General features: G+C 36.9%; 1 protein-coding gene across 1 annotated transcript in view; it reads left to right on the top strand.

Annotated features, from left to right (window-relative positions):
* DNAH7 (dynein axonemal heavy chain 7) overlaps nt 1-14,160 on the top strand; it is a 262,133-nt gene that overhangs the window by 82,089 nt on the left and 165,884 nt on the right. Inside the window, exons 23-25 of the mRNA XM_023542658.2 lie at nt 7,304-7,516; nt 9,012-9,121; nt 11,895-12,063. Of these exons, the coding sequence (XP_023398426.2) occupies nt 7,304-7,516; nt 9,012-9,121; nt 11,895-12,063 (492 nt within the window). The remainder of the gene's footprint in view (nt 1-7,303; nt 7,517-9,011; nt 9,122-11,894; nt 12,064-14,160) is intronic.

Consider the following 14,160-nt stretch of genomic DNA (forward strand, 5'->3'; position numbering starts at 1 on the left):
GAAATTTATGTCTAAACCATCTGTTTATTTGCTGTATATAAAAGTCAGGGATACATGAGCCTCAATATTGTTATTATGTATATTTTGGAGCCTTTAAAAATAGATAATAAGATTAAGAAACTTCCTAAATTTTCAAGGATTATTAGGAGGTAAAATAATATAATCCTTTTATATGTCTTGAGTAAAACTGCCCTATGAAAACAAGACATCATTTGACTTACTTTAACTATTTTTATTTTTAATGCATTGATTTTTAATAAATAATTATTAATAATATTTGAATGTTCCTTAATAATATTAAATATTCTAACACATTCAGACATTTGAGTTTAATATTGTTATTAATTGGATTTCTGTCATTAATTAGAAACACAAATTATATTCAGTGCAACAGCCCTATCTTTGAGATAGGGTTTCAAGCTGGTCAACTTTCAGTTGACTGATTGATCAATTGGAATCTTAGTTTAAAAACCATGAGCTTCTAATATATTTTTGATATGGAATTCAATGTTATTGTTTTTAATTCCAAGGTATTGTTGAATACTGGTAAGTGTTGGGGTTTGAGAGCTGTACCTGTTTTCTGTAGACAGATTTCCTGAAAGGAGGGGCTGAGGGCCTCAGGCTTAATTCTTCACTTCAGCTTCCCAACAGATCACTCATTTATTCTCTGAGGTAAGAAATAAAAGGGTAGGACAGGAAGTCAGAGATTGGAACGTCTTTCTTCATGCAGACCATAACTCTGGGGAACAAGAATTTCCCTAAAAGAAGTAAGCCCTTGGGGTTACTTCTGAGCCCTTGGCTGTCTCTCCCTTCATGCATATTTCTGCATTTCTCAGTGGAGCCTGATAACCCATCTTGTGTTTTCACTTTTAAGCTACCACTCACTAACCTCTCTACCCAGAGGCATTCCTCTATCACCAAGGTGGGCTGCCAGGGATATGTAGGCTCCTGGAATCTTTCTCCTTGTTATTGGCCCCCAAGCCATCAGACAAACTTTCTTGTTTACCATTGTGGGGAAATAGTGAGGAAGGAACAAAGTAGCAAATGTGGGTAAATCAGACAGATCTTTATGCATCTTCCAAATCCATTCACTTGATTTCCAGAATTCTCAATGTAGTCCTCCCCTCTCCTTTTTTTCATTTAAAGGTGTTGTGTATCAAACCTCTCCCCCTCTGTCATAACCGTGTTTTTCTCTAGTTTTACTGCAGGCAGGCTGGGACAGATAGGGGTTGAGGTAGAGCATTAAAGTGTAAAACCATAGACCTTTCACATTTCTACTCATCTCCTAAGCATAGTTTGAATCTCAGGTGTCACACTGTTTAGCTCACTCCCATTTTACTGTGTCCTTTGCTCAAAACTACCAGCCTGTAATTGTTATCACATTGCATACACACACAAACATTTTTTTGGTTTATGATTGTATCCACTGATACTGAGATGGAGTTATTTAGATACTGTTTTATTAATCTCTTCAGTTGTTTTTTTTTTTCTTCTTCCTCACAGTTTGGTGTGGGTATGGTGCTAGTTAGTGAGAATGCCGACGTGACAGCCTGTGCCTTTCCCTTGAATGGCTTCTACTGTAGGGTGATTCAGCTTCATAGACTCAAGGTCTTTGGAAGCTATAATTCAGCAAGACACTCCCTAGTTACTGTTGGGTTGCCAGGCTTCTCTCTTTCTTGCATTTCATGGTTCTTTTACAGTTAAGTTTCATGGTATGAAATTCAGCTTTTCACATGTCCTTAAAAATTAATTTTTTTTCTTTTTCTTCTGCTAATGATTGCCCTATTTCAACCTGCCGTCCATCACTGCCTGCATACCTTGTCCCTGTTCATACTTCATGTTCATCCCATTCAAGTTCTATATCAGCATCCTGAGGGTCTGGCACGTGTTGTAGTATCTATAACATTAGTCCCCCACATGCCTGTCAGTTTATTTACCGTAGGGGCTTGCATGTTGCTGCGATGCTGGAATCTATGCCACTGGTATTCAGATACTAGCAGGGTCACCCATGGAGGACAGGTTTCAGCTGAGCTTCCAGACTAAGACAGACTAGGAAGAAGGACCCAGCAGTCTACTTCTGAAAAGCATTAGCCAGTGAAAACCTTATGAATAGCAGCGGAACATTGTCTGATATAGTGCTGGAAAATGAGCCCCCCAAGTCAGGAGACACTAAAAAGATGACTGGGGAAGAGCTGCCTCCTCAAAGTAGAGTCGACCTTAATGACGTGGATTGAGTAGAGCTTTCAGGACCTTCATTCGCTGATGTGGCATGACTCAAAATGAGAAGCAACAGCTGCAAACATCAGTTAATAATCAGAACCTGGAATGTACGAAGTATGAATCTAGGAAAATTAGAAATCATCAAAAATGAAATGGAATGCATAAACATCGATATCCTAGGCATTAGTGAGCTGAAATGGACTGGTATTGGCCATTTTGAATCGGACAATCATATAGTCTACTATGCTGGGAATGACAGCTTGAAGAGGAATGGTATTGCATTCATCGTCAAAAAGAACATTTTAAGATCTATCCTGAAGTACAAAGCTGTCAGTGATAGGATAATATCCATATGCCTACAAGGAAGACCAGTTAATATGACTATTATTCAAATTTATGCACCAACTACTAAGGCCAAAGATGAAGAAATAGAAGGTTTTTATCAGCTGCTGCAGTCTGAAATTGATTGAACATGCAATCAAGATGCGCTGATAATTACTGGTGATTGGAATGCAAAAGTTAGAAACAAAGAAGGATCAGTAGTTGGAAAATATGGCCTTGGTGATAGAAACAATGCTAGACATTGAACGATAGGATTTTGCAAGACCAACGACTTCTTCACTGTAAATACCTTCTTTCACCAACATAAACAGCGACTATACACATGGGCCTCACCAGATAGAATGCACAGAAATTAAATTGACTACATCTGTGGAAAGAAAGAGATGATGGAAAAGCTCAATATCATCAGTCAGAACAAGGCCACGGGCCAACTGTGGAACCATCAGTTGCCCATGTGCAAGTTCAAGCTGAAACTGAAGAAAATCAGAGCAAGCCCACTACAGCCAAAATATGATCTTGAGTACACCCCACCTGAATTTAGAGTCCATCTGAAGAATAGATTTGATGCATTGAACACTGGTGACTGAAGACCAGACAAGTCGTGGAATGACATCAAGGACATCATCCATGAAGAAAGCAGAAGGTCATTGAAAAGACAGGAAAGAAAGAAAAGACCAAGACGGATGTCAGAGGAGACTCTGAAACTTGCTCTCAAATGTCGAGCAGCTAAAGCAAAAGGAAGAATTGAAGTAAAAGAACTGAACAGAAGATTTCAAAGGGCATCTCGAGAAGACAAAGTAAAGTATTATAATGACATGTGTAAAGAGCTGGAGATGGAAAGCCAAAAGGGAAGAACACGCTCGGCACTTTTCAAGCTGAAAGAACTGAAGAAAAATTCAAGCCTCGAGTTGCAATAGTGAAGGATTCTATGGGGAAAATACTAAACGACGCAGAAAGCATCAAAAGAAGATGGAAGGAATACACAGAGTTATTATACCAAAACAAATTAGTCAATGTTCAACCATTTCAAAAGGTGGCATATGATCAGGAACCAATGGTACTGAAGGAACAAGTCCAAGCTACTCTGAATGCATTGGCAAAAAACAAGGCTCCAGGAATTGATGGAATATCAATTGAGATGTTTCAACAAAGAGATGCAGCGCTGGAGGTGCTCACTCATCTATGCCAAGAAATTTGGAGGACAGCTTCCTGGCCAACTGACTGGAAGAGATCCATATTTATGCCTATTCCCAAGAAAGGTGATCCAACCGAATGTGGAAATTATAAAACAATATCATTAATATCACACTCAAGCAAAATTTTGCTGAAGATCATTCAAAAATGGCTGCAGCAGTATATCGACAGGAAACTGCCAGAAATTCAGGCTGGTTTCAGAAGAGGACGTGGAACCAAGCATATCATTGCTGATGTCAGATGGATCCTGGCTGAAACCAGAGAATACCAGAAGGATGTTTATCTGTGTTTTATTGACTATGCAAAGACATTCGACTGTGTGAATCATAACAAATTATGGATACCATTGCAAAGAATGGCAATTCCAGAACACTTAATTGTGCTCATGAGGAACCTTTACGTAGATCGAGAGGCAGTAGTTCAGACAGAACTAGGGGATACTGGTTGGTTTAAAGTCAGGAAAGGTGTGCGTCAGGGTTGTATTCTTTCACCATACTTATTCAATCTGTATGCTGAGCAAATAATCCGAGAAGCTGGACTATATGAAGAACAGAGCATCAGGATAGGAGGAAGGCTCATTAATAACCTGCGTTATGCAAATGACACAACCTTGCTTGCTGAAAGTGAAGAGCACTTGAAGCACTTACTAATGAAGATCAAAGACCACAGCCTTCAGTATGGATTGCACCTCAACATAAAGAAAACAAAAATCCTCACAACTGGACCAGTGAGCAACATCATGATAAACGGAGAAAAGATTGAAGTTGTCAAGAATTTCATTTTACTTGGATCCACAATCAACAGCCATGGAAGCAGCAGTCAGGAAATCAAAAGATGCACTGCATTGGGTAAATCTGCTGCAAAGGACCTCTTTAAAGAGTTGAAGAGCGAAGATGTCACCTTGAAGACTAATGTGTGCTTGACCCAAGCCATGGTATTTTCAAATTGCATTATATGCACATGAAAGCTGGACAATGAATAAGGAAGACCGAAGAAGAATTGAAGCCTTTGAATTGTGGTGTTGGCGAGGAATATTGAATATACCATGGACTGCCAAAAGAATGAACAAATCTGTTTTAGAAGAAGTATAACCGGAATGCTCCTTAGAAGCAAGGATGGCAAGACTGTGTCTTACATACTTTGGACATGTTGTCAGGAAGGATCAGTCCCTGAAGAAGGACATCATGCTTGCAAAGTACGGTGTCAGAAAAGAGGAAGACCCTCAACAAGGTGGATTGACACAGTAGCTGCAACAATGAGCTCAAGCATAACAATGATTGTAAGGATGGCGCAAGACCGGGCAGTGTTTCGTTCTGTTTTGCATAGGGTTGCTATGAATTGGAACTGACTTGACAGCACCTAACAACAACGACATAGCATTAGTGAATTTTTTTTATTGTGTGGTTCTATCGTGGGAAGCTCATACATGTTTTAGTGTTCTTTGTGTTGGTGATTTTCCCCCCAATAAATGTTTAGTTCACATTTGAAGCCTATGACTTTGGTTGAGCTACCTGAGGTGACACTGTTGAGAGCTTCATAAAAGACTAGGTGCTTCTGTTCTTGCAAGTTGTCTGGACCTTGATGCCATAATAGCACTATGTTATATTGTCAAACTCCCAGAGGACCTGTTAATGTCAGGATCTGTGTTTTTATTTATTTATTCAATGACTGTTGATTGCGGAACTAGTCTGTGTGAGGCATTACAGGGGCTAGAAAATGAATGAATGGGTCACCACTGTCACAGAGCTTGGGATATTATAAATATTCATGTGATTATGAGTCAGTGTATGATTGTGTGTTTAGAAGAATCTAGGTATGATAAAAATATTTGATCCCAGGTAAGGTTTATTTTGGCCAAATAAACCATTAGTTCACTGTATAGAATGTATAGAATGGCACTGTACAAAATGTATAGAATGTTTTAGTGTTTTCTGGATATTTTCTTCCTAGAGTGCTTCAATAGAAGTTTATAAGGAGTGAAATGTAACAAAAATACTATCGGTATCATGATTTTTTTCAGTTTAAGGAATTCTCATTGATTCATATAACATAGTTCCTAAAGAATTCAGTTTATCACAGTTTGATGCTGAATTTCAGTTTTAAGTCATTTTCTAGTATATGAAATTACATTGTGCTGTTATAAAAAGCAATAAATTCTTATGGACATATTAATGTTAAGTTTTTATTTTATGTCTTGTGTTGAACTGTAGAATGTGAGAGCCAGTGAGGCTTTTGGAACTCCTTTACTGATGAGGGACTAAGATGCACTAATTGAAATTGCTTGTGTTCCTAAGATCAGAGATGTTTTTACTAATTTATATACATAATACATTTAAATTCACTAATTGGCTCCAAGGATTTGAACACTTACGGTTATTTAAATATAAGTGGTTCAGAAATTTATTTTTTAGTACTTATGAGGCAAATTAATAGCAAATTAATCATGTAAATCATACAAATGAAGTAGTGTTCAAACACCAAACCTTTGTAAGAAGCTCTTTCTTTAAATAATAATAATAATAATCAAGAAAATATTTCAAGAAATAAAATTCGAGAAACAGCTTGTAGTCCTTAGTGCTGTCATTTAATTTTTTTCTTTGTTCTTGGAAATCTGCATGTTTTGTTTGTTACCACTTCACCTGGCCCTAAATGAGTGATGTGAAGTCCTCCATGTACAATGTTTATTAAATATTATTAGAGTGGAGAAAATGACTGCATTGGCCTGCTGGGCTGTATTGACACATCCCTAAAGCATAGCATGTAATTCTTTGATTCTAATTTGACTTTCATCATAAACGCTCTTCTTTTTTAAACTAACTCATTAGATTTACTGACCAGAAAAGAGACCTCCCAAAGCAAACCTGGTCCTCAGAATTGGCATCAGCTCATCACAACTAAAACTTTACATGGTTTGTGTATTTGTGTATTAGGATCTTTACATTTCTGGTGGCACGACCCAACTCAGGAAGCTTTCACAAATAGTACATGGATGATTCTTAGGATCAAAAGAGGAGCAGTTGGAATCTGAATCGCAGGGCTTCAGCTCTGCCAGTCTCTCTTTTGTTGTCTATCTTTCTCTCTTCTAGTCCCTGGAAGGCTTTATTCTGTAGTAAAGAGGAGTGCTCATAGTAGCTTTGGATTGGCATAATCAGTCTACGAAGCCTAGTGAAAAGCACTTCTTTCAGAGTCTGTATAGCATTCCCTGGGAAGAACTATGATTGGCTGTGGTTGGGCCACACAACCCCTCCTTCTTCTTGCCATGGGAATGGGCAACATGATTGACAGCTTCATCAGAGCCTCATACAGTAGAGAAGGGTTGGTTCTCCAAAGTAAAGCATGTTAGGTAGATGCAAACCCCATATGACTACTGTATCTGGTCAGATTGGGCTTGTTCACATATTTGTAGTAAAAACGGATTATTTAAAAATTATGCCATACGGAAAATTAGGATACAAATGTAAAGAATATTATGTATACCTGCTAATTCAAATATTTGTTAAAAAATGATCCTGATCTCATTGAATAATCATATCTTATTTTCTTTCAGGCTCTCGAGGAATACTTAGATAAATGTAATGAGCAAATTGATGATATTGTCACTTTGGTCCGTGGCAAATTATCCAAGCAGAATCGTGTTACTCTGGGCGCCCTTGTGGTATTGGATGTCCATGCTAGAGATGTCCTCACATCACTTGTAAAAAAGAGAGTTAGTGATGATTCTGACTTCGAATGGTTAAGTCAGCTTAGGTACTATTGGCAAGTAAGTGATATCACTGAATGTTATTACACAACAATTTTATCTCATAGCTCTTTAATTTATGCTTGCTTGTTCACATGGAAAATAGTATCAGTAATATAGGATTTTTTGTTGATGGCAGACTGTCCCAAACAAGCATTTTCCAGACTTAACATTAAAGCAGCCAATAACTATATCTATATTATCTCTATCTATATCCATATGTTGGAAACTCTAGTGGCATAATGGCGAAGTGCTGTGGCTGCTAACCAAAAGGTTGGCAGTTTGAATCTACCAGGCACTCCTTGGAAACTCTGTGGGGCAGTTCTGCTCTGTCCTATAGGGTCACTATGAGTCAGAACTGACTTGATGGCAACGTGTTTTTCTGGTTTATATCCATATGTGTAGTTTTATATTAATACATATATATGGACACACACAAAATTATTAGTAATTATCAAGTATTACTAATTTTAAATATAGTTACCTATCATTATAAGGAGCCAGGGTGATGCAACAGTTAAGTGCTCAGCTGCTAACCAAAAGGTTGGTGGTTTGAACCCACCCAGCGACTTTGCAGGAGAAAAGATATGGTGATTACAGCCTAGAAAACCCTATGGGGCAGTTCTACACTGGTGTATGGGGTCAAATGAGTCAAAAATCGACTCCATGGTACCTAACAACAACAGTCATTATGCTTGTTGAATCTGCAAAATGTTGGTACTAGTTAGATAAAAATGTGTTTTTAGGTTCCCAGTGCATTTAAAGAATGTATAAATCAGACTGTCTTAGTCTAATTTAGTCATTAAAGTTTTCTTTTGTTGTTCAGTTGAAAGAGCCAGAAAAGTGATCTGGAAGGAAAGTTTTTATCGGGGTATCTGAGTGGATGGTGACAGTAATTATGATTAGAATGGCAGGAGGGGCAGGAACAGTTAGTATGGTGGGCTGGGTTGAGCCTGGGCAGGGAGAGCTGACGGCTAGAGATCTGGATTTGAAAAATCTCATCATTTGGGCTTTTGTGAAAGACTTGGGAGATGTGTGGTGGGAGGAGAGGAGAGGCAAGAACAAGTACACTGGGAAACCATGTGTGGGGCAGTGGTCATGGTGGTTAGGAGCTCATATTGTGGAGTCATTGTTTCAAATGCCAGATCCTTCCCTTACCAGTAGTGTGACCTTGGGCAATTTACCTACCCTTTTTAAGCATCAGTTTCCTCATCTGCAAAATGGGGATAATGATAGTACTCACTTTATAGTGAAAACAAAATGATTGAAAATATGGGAAAGATAAGGAACGCAGATATTTTACTAAAATATCTCTACAGTAAAAATTGAAGCCAATGACCTCAAGAACTAATCCAAGGATACTAGATACTTAATTCTTCTACCAAACCAAATGATGTCTAAAAGTGTGAACTGTAGAGATGTTGTCTAAATCATGGTTATTGTTGACAAATAAGCTTTAGATTTCACATTATTTTAAATTTTATTGATTAACTTCAGTTTATCTGATTCATCCTAGGAAAATAATTTAGAAACAAAGATGATCAATGCTGGTCTGCGATATGGATATGAATATCTGGGCAATTCCCCCAGGCTGGTTATTACTCCACTCACTGATAGATGTTACAGGTAAATCCATTAATTTAAGAATCTGTTGGAAATACCTTTCACTCACCCTTAGAACGTGGATTTCTTAAAAAGTACCTAATTATCTTCCACTCTGTAAATTTATCCTGTTACTTTTCCTAGACCCTTAATTCTCTTCTCAACTTTATGTTCAATTTCCCTTTCTGTGCTGGCTTATTCTTCACAGATCTGAAGCTCTAACTGTTATCAAGTATCTCACCTACTTAAATAAAAAGAAAGCCCTTTATGTCTCCTTCTGGCTGCTTCATTAGTATTATTCTTTCCTTTTTATTCAGAGTTCTCTGAAGTGTAGTCTATGTTCCTTGCCTCTTCTTTCAAATGTTAGATTGACCTTGAACACTGCAATCTGGTTTCTGTCTGTATTGCTCAACTTAAGCTGATTTCGCCAAATTCAAAAGAAATATTTAAGTATTATATTACTCCAGTTCACTGTTGTGTTTGACACTGCCCATCTCCCCTTTCTTCTTAAAACTCTGATTCTTCCTTTTGGATTCTTTGTGTCACTCAACTCCTTCCCTAGAAACTGAATTTTCTAGACTTCTGTTTCCATATGATGTTTGGTCTCACTTTTCATGGTTTCCATTATTAAATTGGTTTCAGTTTATTAAATGACAGATTAGCTAGGCATAGAACTTTAGTTTAATAATAATTTTCCCTCAGCCCTTCAAAGATATTCTCGCACCCATTGCCACTGATGTGAAGTCTGTTATTCTAAGTATCATTCCATTGTAGGTAATTTTCTTTTCTTTGTTGTAGCTTCTAATATTTGCTTTTTATTGTTAATGCTCATTATAATGTAACTAGATGAGAACTAGTTTTTGGTACGTTTACTTGGGACTTCTTCAATTCTGGAAAATTCTCAGGTATTGTTTTTTAGATTTTGCTTCTTTTCATTCTTTTTCTGTGTTTCTTAACATCTTTTATATTCTATCTCTGTATATCTCTGGGTGTTTCCTTATGTCTAATATGTTATTTAAGCTGGTCACTGGGTTTTTAAAGTTCAATGATTACATTTTTTATCGCTGGAATTTCAAGTTGTCTCTTTTACCAAATTGACTGTGGTATGGATTGAATTGTGTCCCCTGGAAATATGTGTTGGAATCTTAACCCCTAATACATGTACATATAAACCCATTTGGGAATAGAGTTTTTCTTTGTTATGTTAATGAGGCCATATCAGTGTAGGGTGTATCTTAAACCAATCACTTTTGAGATATAAAAGGAGCAGATGAGTCACAAGAAGCAAGGAAGCACTGATGGGGGAAGAGAGATGCCACACCACGTGAAGAACACCAAGAAACCAAGGAATAGAAGCTACAAAGAGACAAGGGCCTCCCCGCAGAGATGACAGACAGCCTTCCCCTAAAAGCAGTGCCCTGAATTCAAACTACTAACCTCCTAACTGTGAGAAAATAAACTTCTGTTCAATAAAGCCACCCGCTTGTGGTATTTCTGTTATAGCAACACTAAGAAGCCAAGATAGACTACTTCATTGCCTCACAAGTTTCTGGCATCTGTTGCTTTTCATTTAAAATCTCTTTTAACAGACTATTTGGATACTGAAGAGGACAGGGTACCACGTATGTGTCTATCTGCTTTTACTACCGCAAGTCCAACTCTTCCCTTCAGAATCTCTCTTTCTTTATCGCTCCCCTCCCCCTGTTTATTTTCCTTCTGCAGTCCATCATTTTTAACTGCGAGCTCATTTTACTAGGGGTTGTTTTCCCATGTAGTCTTGAATGCTATCTGTTGTGGAGGTGTCCCTATGGAACAGCTGCACACATGTCTCTGAGAAGAACTCTAGGGAATGTCTCTGGTCCAGGATAAAATCATACTGTAAATTTGTCAGCTTGGGCTCATGTGCCCATGGGTAATGGAAATTTGGATCCCAAGCCCATGACAGCCTTTTCAAAAGGCCCTATATGAAGGGTAAGCTTCCTTGTCTCTTCCATTGTTCATTCTTCTTTTCTGTTTTCAGTAGGTTGCTAGAATAATTTTATTTCCCACCTAGAGTTAAGGCAGTCCTTTAAGGCTTATAGGTTTACATAGGTGGTTCCATTCCAACTCCCACTTTGCCCAGTTCTGAGGATTCATTTTCTAGTTTTTATGTGGCTATAAATATGCTTGTGTTTATATCTAGATCCCAAAACTATATTAACCACAGTAACTTTAGCACCTAATTATTTCTCTAGCTTTGAATTCCATCTTCATTGGTGAGTTCCCTTTCCATCTTTCAAAAATGTCCATGTGTTCTAAAAGTTATTATTTGTTTTATTTTATTTAGTATTTCTATATCATTGCAATAGAGGGACTGGATTGTTTAGGGTCAGCCTACTTCTTCACATTTACTGGAAGTCTGCATTGAATTTTAAAAGTGAGTTTGTAGGGATTGTCATAGAAACAGCTATTCTAAGTAAATATAATAATAGATTAATTAATGCACTATCAAAGATTTTCAGAGGTGATGATGAAGAAAGAAATAGTTAAAGAAGACCCTGTTGCTGTCGAGTCAATTCTGACTCATAGCAACCCTATAGGACAGAGGAGAACTGCCCCATAGGGTTTCCAGGGAGCAGTTGGTAGATTCAAACTGCTGACCTTTTTGGTTAGTAGCCGAGCTCTTAGCCACTGTGCCACCAGGGTTCCGGTTAAAGAAGAGGTAACAAATTCCATTCTGTTTGAATTTTCTCTTTTTTTGAATGCATGAAAAATAATTCAATTATTCTACAAAGATGGCTTACTTCTTATATTTCAGAACATTATTTGGAGCACTTCACCTGCACCTTGGAGGAGCACCTGAGGGTCCAGCTGGCACTGGAAAGACTGAGACTACCAAAGATTTAGCAAAAGCTGTAGCCAAACAATGTGTTGTTTTCAACTGCTCTGATGGATTGGATTATCTGGCTTTAGGAAAATTCTTTAAGGTTTGAATTAACTCCTCATATCTCTACGATAGAATAACTGACCAGAGAGGAAAGTTATTTATAGACGAAACATAGCTGACTACAAGTAAAATACTTAATGTAGTTTAGCTAAAGGTAAAAATTAAAGTGCTATGTCAATAATTCTAAAGGTGAGTGGGGTTGTATCAAAACCATATTTGGGGAGGAGTTTTACCCGTCCCTCCAGTTGTCAGTCCCTGCTATAGTGGATCACTCTTACTGATAGAAATAGTGGGGTTCCTTAAATGCATTGGGGCAGATAAATTTGAGAGCCAGTACATCATGTGAAGACTGTAGAAATCTAAAGACTTATTTAACTTGTAAATCTTGTTATTAACAAGTTATTATAACTCAGTAATTTACTTTTATAAGTAAATTCTAATTAACAATTTTTTTTTTTTTTTTTTGTAAACCTGAAATCCTTGTTTGTTTGTTTTTGTTTCTCTGAGTCAGATTCTCATGCTTATGAGTCTGGCAGATTCCAAAAGAATGTGGGATGTAAAACCCCTATCTATAAACAGCTGGTTATTTTAGCACCTGGTTGCTACAGCTTATTATTCTTTAAAATGTTAGGTGGTACATTTGAACATAAAATAATCCACCTTGGATTATGGAGTTTTTTTATTTGATGGTATGGTTTTTTATAATTTTAAAGTACATTTTAAAGATTCCATAATCTTTATATTTTGAAATTTTCTTCAGAAAAAACCACTATTAAAAACAAACAAACAAAAAAGAGTATACCAACCACATCCTGTAGAGTAAGCTGTTCTGGGCTGAAACATGGAGTGATCATTTTATAACAGATTTTGGGTTAACAAAGAGTATAATGCTGAAACATTCAGAATAAGTTAGAAACAAAAAACAATCAAATGCTAATGAAAGCAGTATCAAGAAAACGTTTGGATAACCACCTAACATTTTAGTTCACCCTCTCTAATTATACAGCCTTGTTGTAATGATGATTTAAGATTCTAAGTACAGCTTGAATAGCCAAATAGTCTGAATGTTTAAAGAAACATAAGGTATATAGTACTCAATTTTTGAATCTATATAATGATATTCTTAATTCTTTAATTTGCCTTATTGATAAATCTTTATTAATTATATAGATACTTTGAGTTAAGATTCTGTTAAAAAATAGGGGATACAAAATTTGAAAAAGGCATAATTCGTGCTGTCAAGAGCCTCAAGTCTGTGTAACTGTGTGCATACATGACTTCCTAAGGATTCTGTTGTCTGTGATTTCTGATCCTATTTGTTATAACATGCATTAGAGATAAAACTCATAGATTCTTCTCTAAATAATAAAATATACTATGACTTGCATGGAAACCCCAGTGATATAGTGGTTAAGAGCCATGACTGCTAACCAAAAGGTCAGCAGTTTGAATCCACCAGGCGCTCCTTGGAAACAATATGGGGCAGTTCTACTCTGTCCTATAGGGTCACTATAAGTAGGAATTGACTCAATGGCAACAGGTTTGTTTTTTTTTGTTTCATGTTCAATCCATTGTGGTTTGCCAGAATGAACTGTGTATAAATCTAAGCGCAGCCACTGTTAGCTATGTTTGCATGATGTAGTCTTACCTTGCATAAAAGATATGTACAAAGTAGTCAGTGAAACACATGCACACAAAGACACACACACACATATCAATAAAGTGTGTGTTCAATAAGTATTTGTTGAGTTGTTTGATTTTTTTTTAACAAGTAAATCTGAATTTGGACTGAGCTACTCATGCTTTATTTTCCAGTTTTTCCTTATGATCACATGGCACATATTTGTGAGGTAGCTGTGAATTAGGATTGCAGACTTGGTCTTTAAACAGTATTAGTTGGCGCTTAAGGGCATCAGACTTCATGACAGTCTCATTGGCAACAGAAGTAATTTTGTTAGAGAATTATTACAACCCATGCTATAGAGTGCACACGGAAAAAGCAAGTAAAATGACCTTGTAAATGAAAATAAGAAAGGCTTTGAAATTACAGGTGTACATGCCAAAAGAGATATAGAAAGTAAAAATAACAATTGTAAGATTTTTCAGTTGATCAAACCCTTTATTCATGTGGAATAAT

This window comes from Loxodonta africana, chromosome 6 (assembly GCF_030014295.1).
Source record: "Loxodonta africana isolate mLoxAfr1 chromosome 6, mLoxAfr1.hap2, whole genome shotgun sequence".
Lineage (NCBI taxonomy): Eukaryota > Metazoa > Chordata > Mammalia > Proboscidea > Elephantidae > Loxodonta > Loxodonta africana.